This window comes from Alosa alosa, chromosome 14, assembly GCF_017589495.1.
Source record: "Alosa alosa isolate M-15738 ecotype Scorff River chromosome 14, AALO_Geno_1.1, whole genome shotgun sequence".
Classification (NCBI taxonomy): domain Eukaryota; kingdom Metazoa; phylum Chordata; class Actinopteri; order Clupeiformes; family Clupeidae; genus Alosa; species Alosa alosa.
This window is the reverse complement of record NC_063202.1, coordinates 27977127-27998099: the sequence shown is the minus strand read 5'-3', so window position 1 is coordinate 27998099 and position 20973 is coordinate 27977127. Positions and strand designations below refer to the sequence as shown.

The 20973-nt window shown below is 41.2% G+C and overlaps 1 protein-coding gene across 1 annotated transcript in view; it reads left to right on the top strand.

The window, feature by feature from the left end:
• pde8a (phosphodiesterase 8A) overlaps positions 1–20973 on the top strand; it is a 35625-nt gene that overhangs the window by 4479 nt on the left and 10173 nt on the right. Inside the window, exons 2-13 of the mRNA XM_048262650.1 lie at positions 12821–12877; positions 15150–15340; positions 16520–16576; positions 16863–16917; positions 17363–17451; positions 18230–18308; positions 18992–19132; positions 19975–20063; positions 20189–20240; positions 20350–20392; positions 20682–20759; positions 20897–20967. Of these exons, the coding sequence (XP_048118607.1) occupies positions 12821–12877; positions 15150–15340; positions 16520–16576; positions 16863–16917; positions 17363–17451; positions 18230–18308; positions 18992–19132; positions 19975–20063; positions 20189–20240; positions 20350–20392; positions 20682–20759; positions 20897–20967 (1002 nt within the window). The remainder of the gene's footprint in view (positions 1–12820; positions 12878–15149; positions 15341–16519; positions 16577–16862; positions 16918–17362; positions 17452–18229; positions 18309–18991; positions 19133–19974; positions 20064–20188; positions 20241–20349; positions 20393–20681; positions 20760–20896; positions 20968–20973) is intronic.

Below are 20973 nucleotides of genomic sequence, written 5' to 3'. Positions count from 1 at the left end.
GTAATGATTAGGGAAAAGTAGCTTGGTAAAGATGCAAAGTGTTTTTTCTTTCTTGTCTTGTACTCACTGGTTTAGTGATGGTTTGTGTTGTGTGGTGCAAATGTGTCATTGGGTTAAAGTTCCCGGTTCCCATTCAGCAAGGACCACACTGTGTGACCGAGCTGATCTGGGCTCCCTTTAGAGCATATGACATTTCAAATGCTGCTGTCAAGGCTTAGTTTAGCCCCACAACTGTAGGCTTCCTCTGCCATTGGCAGTGTGCTGTGACCACCACCGCGCGTTAAATGCAACATATTGTTCTTAAATAGAGTGCTCATTTTCCCCATCTGATAGTCTTAAGGGTGTAAGCGTCTGGCTGCTGCCTCACGTGGTTCCCTCTGCAGTATGTGTCAGGATTGCTCTTATCAGTCTTGGGTGGTGTGTGTTTTGGCCAGAGCAATAGCCTTTGTTTTGACAGTTGGTTTGCACAGGCAGTTATTTCAGTTGAATGCAGGGGCTCTCTCTGGCCACAGGTCTACGCCGGCTTGCCTAAATGCCTGAAACCGGAGAAGTCTTAGCAGTTGAAAGTCTGTGTCAAGGGCACAGCACCACTGGACAGTGATAAGAGTCAAGTACAAGGTCTGACGATGGGTTTTCTTAGTCTGTCTGAGTGCATTCCTGCCAGCGGGCAGAACTCTGTGTTGGGATGGTCCGGCGCTTCCTCTAAAAAGACGCGAGTTTATCTAGCCTTGATGTCCAGTGTCCCTCATGGCTGTTCCCCTTTGAGTGTCCTCTACCTTTATCTCTTGGGTTATTTTAGAGATCCAGCAAAGTTTGAGGGGATCATGCCAAGATCATCGGAGTTTACCTTTGTACCTCTGGACCCAGCGATTGATGCATTGATTTTCAGAAGATGTCCGTCTGCAGCTCTGAGCTTTACACTCTAATTCAATTGACAGACCTCGCCAGGGCAGTGGGGAGCTCCTTCACATTAATTCCTGATCCTTGCTCTTGTGGGCTCTCATGTGCTGCCCAGTCGAGCCGAACACTGTGATGAATGCCTTTGTGAAAGTCTAAGTTGAGACTCATTGGATAATTTATTCCAGAGTAGGGCAAAGTCTTAGTTGGCTGATGAATTAATCCACTGTGTTGCTCCTCTTGGAGCTAAAGGAAAGTAAGAGGAGAGGCCACCCGGCCCCACCACTTGCCCTCTCACTCTCTCACTCCCTCTTTCTCTCACTCTCTCGTCCTCCTCCCAGTGTTCCCTCTGTTTATCTCTGTTTCCCTTTCTCTCTGTCTCTCTTTTACTCAATGTGGTTCTCCTCCCATCTGTCTGCTGTCGTAATCATAGCCATAACGAAGGAATTGTTTCCCAACTGTTGGCCAATGAGTTTGGTTGACAGCATTTTGACCATTCTTGCCATGTTTTGCATGTCAACCTCCTTGGTGGAGGTCATGTTTTGGTGCAGTTTGTCTGTTTGTGTGCAGGATTAGAGATCATAGGGCTTGATTTTCATGAAACTTGGTTGAAAGATGTCGTATGGGTCAATGAAAAACCAGATACATTTAGGAGCAGATCCGAAACACGGGGCGGATTCACAAATTCTTTTTCACTTTCGTTAATATTGGAAGATGGCTATTTGGCCTTGTTGGAGGTCCGCACGAGTGCCCTTCTAGTTTTGAAATCGTTTTGCTTTTCAAAATGTCATTTCGGACCAGGTACAGTTGCAGCTAGATGGTGCATTTGTTTGCCAATGTGGCCTTCAGATCCCACATTTGTCTGTGGTGTAATCAGTTACCATCTTAATATTTGCCATTTTTCATCTGTAATAATTAAATATGGCACAGTTGATGAACATTAACCATGAATCCAAAACTGGGTCACCTTGTTCCTTTTTAATGTATAAACAGTGTTGATTGCACAATTGATTATCCCATTTCTTACTTTATCTCATTTCTTGCTTCTCTTCATTCAACAAACCACACTGTGACCTCTGCATTTCAGAAACCCAGGCCCAGATCACTAATTAAGCATATAGTAGCAAGTAGGGTATTGGGCCTATTTTTGGAACACCCTTCTGCTTATATTGTAGCTCTTTGTCCTTGATAATCTGACTGCTAGAAAGTCATGTAGTCTAATAAAGACTGGCCAACCATTTCATTACCACAACATGTTCTCAGAGAAAGAGAAAACTATTATCTTGACAGTAATTCATTTGAACAGGCCTTAAACGAATCATAGAATCATGGACTTTGGACATTGTGTTGAATTATTTTAAAAATAACCTTCTATGCTCTTTACAGTTAAAAAAAAAAAACGTGACAATTTACATCCTCAGTGATGGCATTTCTGCGCCTTTTCTATGACGTCTGCTTGACTTGTGTACTTCACATGAGCTGCCCGTGTGAACACTGGAGGCCCCTCTGTGAGGGGAGGGGAGGGTGGTGCAGTTTTGCCATGTCATTCTCAAAGTTTTATCTTTGCTGGCAGTGAGGTCGAAGGACGTGAAGAAAGGAAACTTTGCGGCAGAGCTGAAAGAAGCGTGGCTCAGTGACCCCACCAGACCTGAGTCAATTGTGCATGGTGTTCAAATGGTTTTAGCTCTAGGTTGTCTGAAAGTTAAGCCGAGCATAAATGAAAGGATAGCATTGGGGGTCTGTATAGAAAAGAAAATATTGTGGAATACACTATGTTGAGTGGAGTATTTAGATGTTATTATGGATCATGTGTTGTAACGTCTGTCTTGGATCCTGTCCAAAATTATGCCAAATTTTTCCATGCGGGGGATTTTGGTCAGGCACATTTACTGCTGAACCTCTTAAGTACTGTATCTGCAGTGTTCAGCTGTAACGCTGGCTGGCGGTGCTATAAATGAACATTGCATTAAAGTTTAATGTTGGTCATATTAGTTTTTTAGACTTGTTTGTCTTGTTCTACAAATTGCTGTGACTTTAGTTTCCATCTTGATATGGTCAAGTATGGTTCTCTTGAAAAATGGCCATTTTACTAATCATTATATTCAGAAGGAATATATATATATATATATATATATATATATATATATTTATATATATACTTTTTTGATCCCGTGAGGGAAATTTGGTCTCTGCATTTAACCCAATCGGTGAATTAGTGAAACACAAACGGCACACAGTGAACACACACACAGTGAGGTGAAGCACACACTAATCCCGGCGCAGTGAGCTGCCTGCTACAACGGCGGCGCTTGGGGAGCAGTGAGGGGTTAAGTGCCTTGCTCAAGGGCACTTCAACCGTGGCCCACTGGTCGGGGCTCGAACCGGCAACCCTCCGGTTAGCCCAGAGTGCTAACCAGTGGGCCATGGCAGCCCCAAATGAATGTGCAGCAGTGTACATTTTAATATCTAGAATTTTTGCCATTGCTGTTAAAAATGATTGAGATCATGGTGCTCCATCAAAGCGAATAACATCATTTGACTTTGTTCCAGTTTTATGTTTTCCCCCCCTGCTCTCTCGACTATTACAAATGCTCATTTGAAGGGCGCAAAATGTTTCGTACTGCACCACAAAGTGCTTGCTTCGTTCGAATGATTTCTGAAGTGTGAGTGTGTTTGTTCTGCTCTCCAGGGGCTCTCCTGCCTTGTCTCAGTCCAGTTATGCTATTTAGGAAGCAAACCTGCATATAGATTCCATTTTACTGTGACCACCCTAATGAATGTTAAATCTTAAATACTACAGATTTATCTGAATATTTTAGCATGCATTCTTTATTGGAAGGCTAATCAAACATAGGGTACTGATATGCTTTTTCATAACTACTTATACAAATGTATATATGTATCTTATAATATGCACATGTCTACAAATAAATACAGTCAATGGTATGATTGCAAAACTATGAGAAATAATGATTCCGTTGTGGCCATTTTATTTTTTACAAATACCTTGACGTATTGATGTCCTGTGAACTAAGAGATTGCTAAAATGATAAAAACTACCAAATGAATTAAGCTATGCATTCTATATTCAGTTGTCTTCTCCTGCAAATGGGCCTCAGTGCCTCTGTCTCTGTGGCCTTTCAGTGGGATTCTATGTGTCTATGTACCGCTGAGTGTATTTGCAATTCCACTTGTTTGGCTCTTGACGAGACTATGAGGCCCTGGCTGTCCCTGGTGCAGAGATTCACTTAGATGCTATTCCAGTTACCGTGGCCAAGTTTCAATAGTGCTACGTCATAGAACACAGTGCCTTATTGAACACTGGGGTTTGCTGGGTAGCTGTTGAGTGAATTGAAAATGAATGGACCTAAATGTCATCAAATGAAAGGATGTCTTACATAGTGATGTTGGCACATACAGATGTCAGTTCAGTGTGGATTCTTCTGTCAAATTTCTTTTTCCTCCATGCTACCAAATTTAGTTAGCATTTCAATGATTATATTATGGTTTGCTGTCACTGGATAAGAAAGTAGTTCTCACATCAGGACAGAAGTGTGTTGATTTTGAACCCCAATGAAAATAATAATAAAATGCTGAGAATATCAGAACAGAAGATGATGTGATCTACAGCAACCTTCATTAATGTGTTTCAAATTGTCTTAGACATATTTTCCACATTTGATGAAAACAGTCAAAAGTCAGCAGATTGATTCAACATTCTGTGCCTTCATGCCTTAAAACATTGTACTGGTACCTATTGGCTTTAACATATTGGTTCACTTACTGAAGTCAGTTAAGGTGAGTACAGTCCAGGAACAGACCTTTCCATTGTAGTTGAGCTTTTCAACTGAAATAAGGCTGTATTCACGGAGTTCTCCCTGAAGGTTCGACAGTTTGAATCATGGGAGGGCATGTGATGGCTTCTTTAGATTGTCGAAACCAGTATTATTCCAAAACAAGGCACCATAAGTGTTTACTCTTCAGTCCAGCCTGTGTTCTTTTTCAGAAGCAGGCAGGAATGTGTCTGACATAAATAATGTCGTTGTAATCTCAGGTCATAGTCATTTGCAATGTATTTAATTGCAAATGACTATGAGTTTGCAATTTGATGCCATTTGAGAAGTTACAGAAGTAAATGAAAACATATTTGCTGTTTTGTCAGTATTTGAATGTTTGCATGCAAGCAGTGCTAGGTGGAATGGTGGAATAATCCAGACATTTATTGAAACCCAACTAATAACTGTTAGTTTGGGCAGTATCCTACACTAGTGTAAACTTAAATGTGGTTGTGGTTGTAATCAGTTCCAATCTGGCATGGAATCAAAATGAATGATATGTTTTAAAATGTGAAATTTGTTTTCATCTATAGCAATGTTAGAAAGAAAGAGCTGACTGAGACACATCAACATTAGTTTAGAAATAATGTATCTGAATGGGACATAATGCTAATGCAAATCCATCTGTCATTTTAATTTGTCACTAACTCTACCAATCTTACTCATACACATTACACACTTTCATCCTGAAAAACCATAATTAGGCCTGCATATTTAAATTTAGCTGGACATATTTACATTTCCCTCTAATACATTTTTCTGTGTTTATTGATGCATTTATTTCTTAATCTATTTTCCACATTTAACTGGTGATGGTTTTCATGTCTGTAACCAATCTATACATGATAATAATCAACCAATAGCAAAGAGCAGCCGTTGGCTTGCTATACAATACTACTTATCGTCCGTTGATCTGTGTGAGCCAATAGGTGCACAAAGTAGTTCTGCCTATGACTATGTACTAGCTTCTGGTTCACTTTAGATGTTAGCATGGCAAGCTGGTTCTAATTGTTATGTCTCCAGTCCATTTGAAGGGTAGCAATTCCAGGAAGGATATGACTTAGAATGGACATATTTGGGGACCAAGCTGTGAAGGCACCCACAGGTTTTCTACCTTTTCTTCTTCTTATGCATCTTTCTTCCACCAAAGGGGTCTATAACAGTCCATAGAACCATCTGGTAAAAAGTTTGGCACACAGATTTGGGACAGTCTAATGATGTTTGCGCGACCAATATGCATTCAACCTATTTACCCTCTAACCTACCTTCAATTTCCGCCATAATGGATCCCCCCCCCCCCCCCCCCCAAAAAAAAAAAAACACACACAAAACCTTCACAGGTCACAAATTTTGCCCCTTCATGAAATTTATCCCAGATGGTCTTCAGAAGTAGCCTCACAAAAGTTATTCGATGAAGTTACGAAAGCAGTCCCCCGTCACAGCTGCTGTTGAAGCTGTCAGCATGAAATGAACTCTATATCTGCAATGGCAACCTAAATTGATCTGGATTTTTCCAGAAACACAAAAAATCTTTCAATGGCCACACATTTTGTCTTATCTTCGATACATTTCACACAGATCTTCAGGCCATGCCTCACAAAATTACCAAATTCCACATTTTTCATATTTGAAAGCGGTTGACAGTCAGCCAATTGATGGAAGCCAATTGAAGGAAGCATCTCTGCCAGTCTTTAGTTGCTTTACATGAAACTTGCTGTGAGTGCTTACGGCCATGTGTGTGACATAATAGCGTTGAGTTGCTGATCCTCTTGGCCCCCTCATTGCTGCATGCAGCTATATTTTATATATCATTTAATTTATTGATATTTATTGTTTATTGAAAGTTTATTGAAAGTTTATTGAAGTCCTAGTTGAGTGGGCTTGTACGACATTAGAAGCCATCTTTGCTAGCCCATTCTTACCATGCAACTTCTATAACAGTCTGCACCAATCACAAACGTAAGCATTTCTATATTGATGAAGAGATACAGAAATATAAAGGGGAATATAAAAATGCCCCTCAATATAATTTTGAATTGAACTTAAACTTTACTTGTGAATAGTCTTTGAGTGACAGACAAAAATGGGTTTACCTAATGGCTACTTATGTTATTAAATATACTTAAGTAATTTATTATCTTAATGTAGGTAAGATACATTTCCATACTTAAATTTATTTCACAAAAGTTGAATTGGTCACTACAAACTCAGTTGACCACCATCCCATTGATGTGTAATTCCTGAAATGACTCTATAGGCCCATTCTGTTTTAATTGCCTGCTTTCCCCTCATCTTCTGCTTTGGGTGGCGTGGATGGAGTAGGCATAGTCATAAGCATGCTCTTTTGTATCTCTTATATTCCCCAGGCACACAAGCCAACTCTTCTGTTTGAACATGGTGGTGCTCAGCATCCCCTGAACTCTGTGCGAGGAAGCTTAGGCTTGGGTTGGTATTAGGGCGGATTGATGCATAATCTGGATAAGGCCAAAAATACCTTGAAGAAGACCATGAAAGAATGAGCGGGGCATGCAAAGGATTTGTTTACAAATAATGTCATTAATTTAAGTGCATTGGTCTTGTTTAATTGTGAGTTGATTTGCGTGATGCGATACATATGTCTCGTATAGCACAAATATGTTCACATTTAGCTTTAAACCCATCTGTACATACTAACAAACACAGGTAGTGACCATAACTTTTAGTTCACACATAACCATATTCCTACTATTTCCATTTTCGTATATAATTCGCTCAAATTCTATTTGTTTACCTGTTGCTTACACTTCATTCTACCTCGTTTACTCATTGAAAGGGTTAGATGGACATAAGGGTTGTTGCAGACTGCGAGGAAGTGGCCACAGCATTGGACAGAGCTGGCCCATGTTGTGGCCTGAGTGCAGTTGGCATTGTGACAGTGTTATGTCTGTGCAGTTTACCCTGTTAGCTGAAGCAGGCTTGTTGGACAGTGTTGTGCAATCCCAGCATTCACCTGACCCAGTGTTCCTTAAGGTGGATTTCCCTTAACCTTATTATGTCATTCATTCTCAGCAGTGTGAATTGCAGTGTCAAACTGTCAATTACAGTATCAGGAAGCCTAATTTCATTTGTTTGGTTGGGGCAACCAAAAACTTCTTTAATTTGCAAAATGTTGTCTTCATTTGTATTGCAAATGCAATGGTTTTAAAATCTTTCCAACTGGGTGTCTGATTTTGTATAATTTTTGTCAAGTTATAGAGTGCAGGGCTCATATCAATGAAATATATCAGTGGATAGCACTGAAAACATAACCGTTCTGAAGCATTGAAATAATAGAAAATGTCCCGTTATGTAAAATATGTGAAATATAATATAATATAATATAATATAATAATATACTGTGCCATCACAAATCTTCCACTAAGTTGCTCTCGGTGTACGTAGAGTAAGTAGAAAAATGCTTATTCAAGACAGATTATACTGTGGGACACAGAAGAATCTATGTCGTGGCTAAGTGCCATTTTAGTTATGTTCTCTGGTGTGTAAGGCTCACTTTTTATGGACATCTTTGCATTGTAACATTATAGCAGAGACGAGAGCCTTCTGGTGTGAAACAATGAGGCTGTTATATAGGTATCTGTTACCTGATTCAGATTCTGAACACAAATTATATATCGGTAGACATTTTGAGCCCATGTCTTGGAATGATGTAGTGTCTGCTGACTGTGTGTAATGAGCATCAACACAATATGTTTGCGTAGGCCTATGCTTTATCTTGTGAAGTGAAAGATAAACTGGCAGACAGATTTGGGGTCAGAGTGTTCTTGCTTAGTGCACTGTAACTGAGCACATGATAAAACATAGGCCTGCGCTTCTGCCATTTTAAAACAATCCTCCATATCTGGAAATGGCTCTGGGAACTGAAATCTTTTTTTTTTTTTTTTTTTTTTTTTTTTTGGCTGTTCTCAAAATGTGTGGAATGAATGTGTGTGAAGACTTTTTGACGTAATATAGTGTAAGCACATTTGTGTCCTTATACTTCTCATTCTTCATAGTTTGTTAAGAGGCCAGGTGCTGGTAAGTCTGCATGCAAGGGAATGATGAAAGTGCTTTCGCAAGAATGGCTTTATCCTGGATAAGGATTAAGTCATCCTGGACCAGACTGTGTTCTCAATAGAAAGTCTACATCTCGGTGCTACACCCAATCCTTGATATGTGTAAATGTGTAGACAGTCAATTGTTCTTCATTTATACTAAGGTGAATATTTGTATTTGTAGACTAGCTAATTCAATAAGTGCTAAAACCACTCTTGAGCCAACAATAGTCTATTTTAGTGAGTCAGATCACGTGACGTGTATTAAACTCAGTCCTATCGGCAGAGGATGTTGCTTTAGTGAGAAGGCATGACAGAAACATTTACTTTGTTGCCCTTTCGCTTTATAATACCTTCACTGTTGACTGTATAGCAGTTGTCGGTTTGACATTTTCTGCAGTATTTAGGGCACCAATCCATGGTGGCCTACTTATGGAAGCAGTGACTCACCTAAAGTCTTCTGCTCCATCGGCGACATACTTGGTCAGTGTATGTAATGCGTCCGGACGGAGGGCACGTACATCACCCAAGGTTTTCATGCCATGTTGGTCAGCTTCCCGTTATTTGTGACTTTCAGATGGTCAACTAAAACCTATCAGAGCTGGTTGTGGTTGGGGTTTCATAATGAGTGTGCTTGTTCATTAGGTGCAATGCAAACATGGGGCCTGCGTGACTAGCATGATTACGGTTCTGTAAGGATTGCAGTGCTTGTCTGGGTATTGTTTGGCCCATGCTTCTGTTGTGTCTGCACGTTTGGTGTTTCACGTTGGCCATTGGATGGTATGATGTTTGATCCTTCCAGGACACTCAAGAAAGCCTTGCTATGTGACCAGGGGGGCATTCCAAGTATGTGGTTTAGTGACAAACCTGGGTAAGTGGCATTGTTTTGTTAGGAGAATGAAGCCATATAGCTCTTCTATTAGGAGGCTTACCCCTTACTCTGAGTTAACTTACCCAGGTTTGTCACTAAACCACATAGTTATAATACCCCCCTGGTAATTAGGACCGTGTTACCTTAGTCTCTGAGCTAATTTGTGTAGGCTACCAGATCTGAATAGTGCTATCTACACAGGGTCTGTGAGGGGAGTACAAATAAATATATTTTGATTTATTTGTCCATTCTGCTCACATAAAATATATTCAGTGTTCTGAAAGTTGTCAGCCTTACTTGGAACTTGAAATTGGTCAACATTGGTGGCAAAGTCAAAACTATGTCAGTTATTAGCGGTGTCCTCATCATATGCATGTGACTTTCCCCTTGTGCTTTTCCAAACAAGGCAAAACAAACAGCTGAATATTGATTCATGTCCGTTCACATCTAGTGTGTATGTTTTGTCCAACTGAGTCTGTTCTATTTGGCTATAGATGCATCTCATCTCTTTTAAAGCTAAATTACTCTGGGCTGTGAAACTGCACGCCCGAAAGTTTACAAAAACCACTGAACAAAAAAAAATCCGAGAATAATTTGCTGGCTGGCTTAAACGGGGCCAATGTGGAGCCCTCCTCCCTTTCTGCTAACACATACCAGCATACGTCAGTGTGCAAGAGCAGCTTGCCAGCAAGCCTGCAGGTGATTGGCATTTTGCGCCCAGCCATGCATGTCCCCTCCACCCAACAGGGGTTAGTCCGTGCTGCCCCGCACAGGAGAGAGCAGTAGCCGACGTCCCAAGATTCCAAACGTGCCGCTCCCTCTGCCACGGCGAGGAAACTGTTTACCCTTTTATATCTGTCTCTGCTGACGTCTGCTCACTGAACAATGTCATCCAATTTCCTGTTTTTCACTTTGGTGGAAAGCCACTCTCCCAGTTTATATGAAGGGCTTTTGTGGCGAGGAGATCCATAGGACCGGATGCACCCAGTAGACAGGATGCAGGGTTAAAGGCAGCATTGCTAGGTAAATACAGTAGGTGTATGGAGCTGAACTCTGCCATCTGCATCCAACAACGGCGCATGCTAGTCCCCCATTTGTCACCAGAATGAGCAGGGCTGGTACGTCACGCGGTTGTGGAAAGTGTTTTGGGAGAGTGAGGTGAGTGGCGTGGCGTTAGCAGCAGGGGCTGCTGGACGTTTTGCCAGCACTCTGAGCATTTCTCCTTTTGTTTATGTGTTCTGGACTGAGTGCTTACTGAGTGGACACGGCCATGTACATACACATGTCACTGGATGAGATGTGGGCCAAACGGGAATATGCAGTGTGAAAACGTTACGCTGCGGGCCTTGTGTTCTTTTTTTTGAGGCCCGGGAGGTTCTCCGATGGTTCTGCCCTCTTGCTGCTCGGCAGTGACTCGAGATGATTAAACGCACAAGTATACATTTTGGTCTGGATTTGATCCAAACATGCAACCTTTGGATGTCTCCTCGTAATTCTGTCATCATTCGATCGAGTGTTGCTCAGATGGCACATGCATACTGTATATTTTCAATCAAAAGGCCTGTCTAGGGTTAACACTAACAGCAGAGGACCCGTCCGTTACTGTTAGCTCATCGTGAGGCTGTTGTAAATTAGGTCAAGATGTTGCTGCCTGTGTACGTTTACATGAGTGTGTGTCTGTGCGTGCACGAGCGTGTGTGTGTGTGTGTGTGTGTGTGTGTGCCTGTGAAAGAGTGACTGGTTCTGTACTGTATGTGTGTGTGCCTGTGAAAGAGTGACTGGTTCTGTACTGTATGTGCAGATAAGAGAGTATATGTGAGCATCCTCATGTACCCTGGGTTCTGTTGTGTGTGTGTGTGTGTGTGTTGGCATTGGTAGGCTTGTGGATGTCTTGTGATCAGTTTGGAGTAGTGCCGATGGTGAGGGGCATATATGACATTTGCATGGCAGGCTGTATCTGTGCAGTGTAACATGTCCATAGCATGAGGGGCTTTTTCACTGCCTCTGTCTGCATCAATTAAGCAGGAAAAAATCGCTCCACTCAACCAGAGCACGCCGTTCTGCTTGGCTTGGCCTGGCCTGTGGCAAAATTCAATACGTCACAATTTTTACCATAGCAGTAATGTTAGATTCATAAATAAACAAAGTAATAAACACAAAAAACACAGGTACAAAATGTTACTTGCCTTGGTACAGAAAAGGAAAGTATTTAATTTATAGACTTATAAATAAATAAATAAAAATATATTTTATTATATTATATATTATCTTATATTATATGTGTATGGCTTTAAATTAGTACACTGCACATTACATGTCCACACATTTCCACAAATGTATGTAACTGTACTGTAATTGCTGTACTTAACCATCTAATATTAGGCAACTTTATTATTGTCATTATTTTCAGTAATAAGTATTTACAATTACCATGCATTCCCACTACAAGGGGCTGTTACAGTCTTTTCAAGATAGTTTTGGAGATGACCCAACTGCTGTAAGCAAATCAGAAACACCTCTTTATTGCCCTTTTGGTCAGTAGTGGGGCTTGTTGACATGGCATGGCAGGATTACAATTGTGCTAAGCAACTTGTTAAAGGGGCTTACCTTTTTGCATGAAGTGATTTCAAATCGGACCTTAATTTCAAATTCCACTTGGTGCGTGTCTCACGTGCACAGATTGTTTACTGAGAAGTGGAATTCTGGAGGGGTGGCTGTCCGTAGAGGGCTTGGTTGCCATAGATACTAACCCCTGTGTGGAGCTCCATTAGGAGGAAGGAAGCTAAATTATTTGCAGAGAGAACTCTCCTCTCATTTGGAGGAAAGTTTGAATTTGCTTTGTTCAGAGTTCCATTTTTTTCCCATAAGAAGGCATATTTTCTTCTCAGTGCAGTGTGTTTATACTATCCATTCAGCTTGGAGCTAAGGTGTCCCCCTGCACACATTGCATCTAAACTGCATCCGAAGCAAATCAAATATTATTTCATGAATCAATGTGATATCCCATAGTTTTACAGTTTTTGAATGGTATGATGAACTGTTGTCTTTATACAGTGTATATACTATTACTACTTTTATCTTATTAACTTAAAATGATCTCATAATTGAAAAGCTAACATCGTTCTGATTGTTTTGTTCCATTTCAGACCACATTAACAGAGGTGCAGTTTGGACCAATGAAGTTATACGAAGATCAGCTTCAGGTAATGTCCAGCCTTTTCTCTGCTTTTAAAACACAATGGACAAATAAATATCCCAAAAGGTACCTTCCTCCTAAGTGCAACAACTAAGCATTTGTTTTCCTGCAGTGGAGCAATGGGTTGAGGTCATTCTTCGAGAACCAGAATGTTCTTGCCAAAATACAGTTTGTGTCTACTGTGTGTAAAACAAGAGCTTCCTTCATGGATTATTTGCAGTGTCACTTCAGCACCAACACATCTGGATGCGACCTCATTGAGCACACTATCACTCTGATAGCTTGAAGACAAAAGGCCACAATTCTCCATTCAGTCCAAAAGAGCGATGTGTTAATGGGAGGATTGTGAGTGCCATACCCTAAGGTTGCCATGGCAACGGCGTTGTCCGTGTGCAACAATGAGCATACCATAAGAGACAATCAATCTCATATGAGGCGGACATAGAAAGCCCTTGGATCCACATGTCTGGCAGTCTCAGACATTGAATGGTTCATTATAAAGAGGCAGCACTGCACTTGGCATTTTCTCCTTTTGTTACGTGTGTTGAAGGATTGACAGTGCGCAAGAAAGTGATGTTCTCATTCATGGGGTGGTTTGTTTTGCTCTGTGCAGAAAATGGGTTGTGTGGTTCATATTCACATGTTGTTGCACCAACAATTAAAGTCAAATCAGGATGTTGCTTATGCAGCATAAGATAAAGGTTTGTGATTCATACAGTTAAGTTCATATTTTGTTGCTTCCTTGTGATTGAATCACCCACTTCACTGGTGCTTTCATGGCTTTTGTAAGTCATACGTTCCCCTCCCAAATAAGAAGGAGTGAAATTTAAAGCTTTTGTTTAACGTTTAATATTTAACAATACCTGTCAGTTTTGCATTGATGCGCTTCAGTTGAATCACAGTAGGAAAATGAAACCAAGAGATTTCCCTTTCCTGTTTTTGCCACTCTGGACTCACAGCTGATCCTGCCATTCCTTCCTTGCTCACGGGACTTGGCCGCATGTTTTTAACAATGATGTTTTCTAGACATTCAGTTTCAAACTGCCAAAGTAATTCTCTTGTGTAAAATTACCTCATCAAACTGCATGTGTCCTCTTCTCCTGCCCTATGTTTCCCAAGCCTTTTTTTTTAAACTAATTTCTGGTGTTCTTAATCACAGTCCTAATTCATTTTAGCTGAGTTAAGGTTAGAGTTTCGTCCTTTATGTTGTGTATATACTGTATGTGAGACAATCTGGCACGAACTTCCCTGAAAATGGAACATACTTCTTGGCTCAGTGTTACTGGGAAGTTCATGGTCAGAAAGAATGTGGACTTCAACAGCATGTTGATGTGGAATTCTGACATAATTCTGTACAAGCACTGCACATACTTGTGTGAGTGACTTGTGTATTTATAATGTGTGCAACTCGTATCGGTATCTCCCAGAGCTTTAGGTTCATGGTTTCTGTTAGCTCGCAGCAGTCCAGATGCCTTTACTGGGTTGTGATTGGTCGATGAGGTAATGCTTTTGGAAAAAAAGAAGGGCTGACACTTTCAAGAGAATTCAAACCATAATTATCCCCCCACAAAACTTAACCCCAGAGGGTCTGTCTGTAGGGCTTGTTCCAAACACAGCTTTTCTTTTGTACCTTTCCTGGCTGTTGTGTTACACGTGGGGGGAAAAAGACAGAGAGAAAAAACCCTATACTCTGCTGAACAAACTGCTCATTCTTAATGTTCACTGTCTGCGCCGCTGACCGGATTCAAGATGACGTCTGTGAGAGCATGAATGACTCATGGATTTGGTCTTAGTGTTGCAAATTCTAGAGGGGGGCCTCATGGCTCGCCTCTTATTTACGCAAGCACAGGAGTTACATTAAAATGCCTTTGGCAGGCCCTGCGCTCTAAATGGCTGATTTGGCCTGGGGCAGCAGCACCTTGTTGCCCGGCCGCGGTGGTTCAGCGGAGGGAAGCTGATGCCAGTGTGACCAACAGTGTAAATCACAGCGCTGGACTAAAGAGCGGCTGACGCACGAGACGTGACGCGCAGCAGAAAAGGAGCCGCAATCAATCTCCAGACATGCAGTGTGACCGATGGCTCTGCGACTGCTCATGCCCTGTTTATTTTTACTGGTGTCCTATTGAGCTATGCTGTTCCTTATTTCGGAATAGATTTCATTTCATAAACATTGAAACGTTTTAAATCCCCTAGATCATTTTGGTTTAATCACATGATCTTTGAAAAGCTTGTGGTTTCTCTGTGAAAACGGTGTCTTTTTTGTCTGCCGCTCTCAATAGGTACTTTTAGTGTTTGCCAAAGAAGACAGCCAGAGCAATGGCTTCTGTTGGGCCTGTGAGAAAGCCAACTTCAAGTGCAGCATAGCCCGAACGCCTGAATCTGCACTCGAGTGCTTCCTAGAAAAGCATCATGACCTCATTATCATCGATCACAGACATTCCAGATATTTTGATGCAGAAGCACTATGTCGGTAGGTCCCCTTTTATGAAGATTATTGCTTTGTCTGATTATGAATTATGTTTCATATTACATGACCCAGATTCCATGCTGTTATCTCTCAATGATTGTTACATGTCCTATATTGTCTTTTCATCATTATTAAACAGTGCAATCTACCATAGAGAAAGTTGCTCATCATTACCCCATCCTTATAATTCCTTATAGTCTTATAATCCCAGGTGCAGAGACTAAAAGACTTATGTTTTGCCCAATCCAAGTGAACTGTAATACCAATGCACTTAAATGGATGGTTAAAGGAATAGCAAAATCATCTAATTTAAATGGTAAAAATTTTTTTGAACATGACAAATTCCACATTGCTAAAATTCTTAAAACAAATGCTGTACCTAAAACATATCATTCCACTACAAATTGTACTATATTCTTTAAGCTTTAAACATAGCACTACATTAATGTCCAATTTTCAATGTGGTCTTTTTTGTCTTTCATTGTCTGTATGGAGTTTGACATAAAATACTATCTTACGAGGTATTCTTTGTCGAGTTATTATGTAATTCCACTTCAGTACTTTATAGTGTTTATCACCATTATTCTCACTAGATTTATTCCACTCATGAGTCGGTAGCCCCAGCAGTTTCACTAGAAGAAAACATGTCATGAAGAGAGAGAATCCCCACTGCTTTTGTTCTGTATGAAACATCTCAGGAGATACAGCCAACAGAAGTCTTGCCTTCTGGATTTCCCTGCATAGGCAAACCAGGGATTTCTCCAGCTCAACTTCTGTCAGGTGCTGGTGAAGTCATGTCCCGTTTAAATGAGAAATGCACACCCCCCTCCATGCTATCTTTAGCTCAGCCCTAAACCAAAACACCTTTATAAACATTCATTTAGCTTGCCTTCCCTGTATGTTAACCCTATTCATTTTGGCCCATCTATACTCTCAGTGTATATGCAGTGCTGCCGGAGAAAGAACCAAGGAGGCTTTATGGTGAAAGGCTTGGGCTAACTGCTAGCTGATGACTGCCCATGTACAGTGCATTCTTTCAAAAGCGTATTTATTTACAGTGAGCTGCACAACTGGGATCTGCCTCTGAGAATCGGACCATGAATAACTAAACCAACATTGATTTGATGCCACTGCGTTGGCCAGTGCAGCTCACGCTAAATAGCTCTCTCTGTTTAAATACAGGTCAATTAGAGCGGTGAACTCATCAGAAAACACTGTGATTGTTGCTGTTGTGAAAAGGTAAGTATTGCAGTTGTGCACTTGTGCGCTGCCATCCTTGAGCATTTGCCCTCACTTATTCATCTGCAGCATTTTAAACAGAACTTAAAAACTCAAAATTCATGTATGGTTAAGTTGAATAATTAAGAGGTTTGTGTGTGTGTGTGGCGGGGGGTGTTAACCTAGCTGCACTCTTCACATGAACTGTTAAACTAACTGTGTGTGGATCAGGAGAGTTTCGTGTGCCTGTGCCAATCAGTGAGACTGTTTTTTTTCTTTTTCTGATGCCTCTAAACTGTCATTCAAGGCCGGACCGTGAAGAAGCCACTCTGATGTCTCTGATAGCTGCAGGATTTAACAGAGTGAGTAAGACTTTGATGTGTCACTACAGTGATGGTATTCAGAAATGATAGTTTTGCATTTGAAACCAAGCCGTGAGGATTTTGAAATGCACAGTACAGTACACGCACAGTCCTTTTATTTAAGCTGCGTTGGCTGCTGCTGTATTGCGGCATACACTCGGCAAACCTGACCAATTGTGCAATATATATACCTGATGTAATCCTTTGTTTGAGCTATCCACCAGAGGGGGAAAAAAATGCATAAATCACGTTTACGTGCCCGTTGCTTGCGTCAGTGTTTAACCCTTGATTGACGCAGACATATTTGTGAGATTAGTATGTAACACTAAAACACTTGTTTGGCCTGTAATGAAAATGCCTGATTGTCAAGCCGGTCTTATTGTTAATGTTGGTGTTGGACCACGTTTTTTTTGTGTGTGTGTGTGTGTGTGTGTGTTCCCATTAGCGGTATGTGGAGAATGCCAACATGATGGCCTGCTACAATGAGCTTATCCAGCTGGAGCATGGAGAAGTGCGGGCACAGTTCAAGCTAAGGTGAGCTCTCTTTCTCCCCGTTAGCACTCCACTGGCTTCTGAAAGAGCTACACCAGTCACACAAGTTCCCCAGTCAAACAACAAACAAACAAATTAAACACGCATTTGTTGAGACATGGTTGGGATTCCAACCTTAACTCTTGCCAGAGGTTTGACCAGTGATCTGTGTGGTCTGGTAAGGTAAGTGGACGGAGCAGTCTGCATGCTTCCCAGGTGTGGACTGCAGGCACTAAACTGGTTCTGTAGCCAAAGGGGAGTGGTTGTGTATGGGGGTGTGGCTTGTCTTGACGTAGACATGATAATTTAGTTTTTTTGATGGGGCAAATTCCTAAAAAAATGCATTCATTTTCTTTTTCAACAGAACAAACAGCTCTTCATCTGTTGTAAAATGAAGAATTGTAATGATGAATACTCTAACAAAACTGTAGTTTACAAATTCAAGCCATAATCTCAAGTAATGATGTATGCACACACTGAATAATTGTTAATAATTTCTAGCTCTCTAATTGGGTCATAGGTCAGTAGTAATGGAGGTCAGGAAGGTAAACTCATGAATAGTCTGAGGTCTGGATTTGAAAACAGTTATAACCTCTTACACCATACAGAGCTGAAGGCTCTTCTCACACAATTCAACGTTGGGATGCTTAACATCCCTGTTATTGGGAGCAATTGTGCCGTTCTCACCAGTCTCATTTGTTTCGCCTTGATCGTCTATCCCACACCAAAAACCTATATATGTGTATATATTTGTGCCAATGTCCATGTTTCCCTTTTCCAGAGCCTGCAATGCTATTTTCACCGCTCTGGAGCAGAGTCAAGAGGCCATTGAGATCACAAGTGAAGATCAAGTGATTCAGGTTCGTTTGGAGAGAATCCTGCTCTTTTCCTCAATGGAACTCAGTCACTCCAAAAGGACTGGTCATTATGTTGGCATTCCATAGTGCACCCATTTAAGAGAATGTGCTCAAAAGAGCTCTCCTGTAGTGTGTGTGTGTGTGTGTGCGCGTCTGCTTACCCATAGGATAGTGTGATAGTGTGTGATCGTCTTCACCCCTTCTTTAGAGGCTTGTTTAGAAAGTCTTGTGACCGATGATATCAATGATGATATCTGTGTTCTCCCTTGGTTGAATGGCTTCTTTTGTCACAGGGCAGTTGAAGTATTTTTATCATGTTCTTTTTTCATATAAAAGGAGCGTTTGTGTTGGCCAAGGAGGGCCGGGATGAGTGACGAATTTGCTAACGGTACTGAAAACGCATTGTTTTGGCAAAGCTCTAGGGCCCTACTGAAATCAAGGACCACACTCTGTTCTGTTTTATCAATACATCACCTGATGCTGTTGATATTATGGGCCATTGTGGATGTTGTTGTTTTCGCTGTTGTTATTTCTGAATATTTATGAAACCATTGACCCCCCCCCTCTCCCCTCCCCGTTTCCACACCTTGTTTGCACAACGATTTAATCAAGTTGTCTGGAGGTATTTTTTGTATGAGCACTTCATTTAGTGGACATTGACACCGTCCGCTCATGTCTCTCTGCAGTATGTAAACCCCGCATATGAGTCCATCATGGGATACCAGAAGGGGGAACTCATAGGGAAGGAAATCATAGAAGTGCCTAAAAGCGAGAAAAATAAGCCTGATCTCCTTGAAACTATAAATTCTTGCATACGGAAAGGAAAGGTGAGTACAGTGTATCTATACGTATTTTTTTTTTAAACATATTTTCTCCAGATGTCAAAAAGTACCATGTCAAGGCATCAAATTGTAGTTGAATGTTCTGCCAAGAGTAAGCATTTATAATTTGCAAGTGACTTTGACTGCACACAAAAGGTGGCAATGTGTGTGTGCCTATATGAGGCATGAGGCACCTGTGCCACTGTTACGATTCGGGCTCTCGGCATGCCGCAGTGAGGAGTGCTGGTCACAGACCTGAAGAGCCTGAGCCTCCCTCTGTGGTCAGACACCAGCCTGAATACCTGCCCGTCACCCATGGCGACTCAAGGCATCAGACACAACAAAGGGCCCGTATTTATTTATTTTTTTGAAAGGGGACAGATAGGGGGGCTAGCTGTGCAGCGAGCGCTTACTTCAGAGAGGACGAAGGTCATCTGCACTCAGGCTAACAGTGGGAAGGTGCTTTTGAACCAAGCCAAGCAGACGAAGGGTGGCTGACATAAAAGGACTCGACTGGACACAGCTCTATGTCTCCCCCCACTCCCTTTTTTGGCTACTGACCACTTTGATATGCTTCACAAATGCATTATTTTTGTCACCACCATTTTCTTTTTGTTATTGGTCCAGTGCTTGGCAAAAATGCATTTTATTGTATACTTTAAAATATTTGTATGCCTGAACCTGATTTTAGCTTTGGTTTGTGCTACTTTGACTTATCAATAATGTGTCATGCTGTAAAATGAACTGATAGCTCTGTTAAATAGCTTGTGTTGGTTTCTGATTATAGGCAGTAGCCTATGCTAATTTATTTATTTTACTTGTAAGTCATATCCATATTTATATTTCAGGAGTGGCAAGGGATTTATTATGCCAAAAAGAAGAATGGAGACAGTGTCCAACAAAATGTGAAAATTACACCTGTTATTGGACAGGGAGGGTGAGTGTGCAGTTTTTGTTAATTTCATTCCTTTTTTTAATTCTGTTACACTGTTTATCTCTCTCTGGGAATTAAGGCAGATTCTCTCAAGTTCTCACAGTTTCATGTCTCTCTGCTCTTTTCAGAAAAATTAGACACTATGTGTCTATTAACAGGCCTTTAAATGATAATAATAAGGTAAGCTATTCATAAATGCACAGAATGGCAACATTCACATCTACAGGGACTATGTTATTTTATATTTAATATGATAGTCTTGTAAAATGTTTTCTATTTGCCTTTTAAGACTGAGAAATCCAGTGATCGTGTACAAGCTGAATCTCAGACAGGTAAGACAAGCTGTCAGTTTGTTTTCCTAAGAGTACAATAGAACAGACAGTTTTTCATCTCCACTTGTGTGCTAACTATTACTGTGGAGCTACCGAGCAGAACGTATTAACACAATATATGGCTACTTAAAGAACATTTGAACAACATAAGTTGACCAAAAGGCAGTTGACATTTGATGATTAGTTGAGCCCCATCCATAATGTATACATATCCTGAAGTCTCCTGCATAGTGTGTGTGTGTGTGTGTGCATGTGTGTGTGGCTCAGTGGTTTAGTCTTTTTCTCTCAGATATCCAGTCCTGCAAACACAAGGACAGGAGGAAAGGCTCCCTGGACGTCCGCTCCACTACATCACGAGGGAGCGATGGTGAGATGGACACACACACACACACACACACACACACACACACACACACACACACACGCTCTCTTTGAACCTTAGCGAATCTCGGGCAGCAACGGGGCCTAACGTGCCTGCATATGTGTTTGTTTGATCTGTCACAGGAAGCTCCCAGAGAAGGCACTCCTCTATGGCCCGGATCCACTCCATGACCATAGAAGCACCAATAACGAAGGTACTG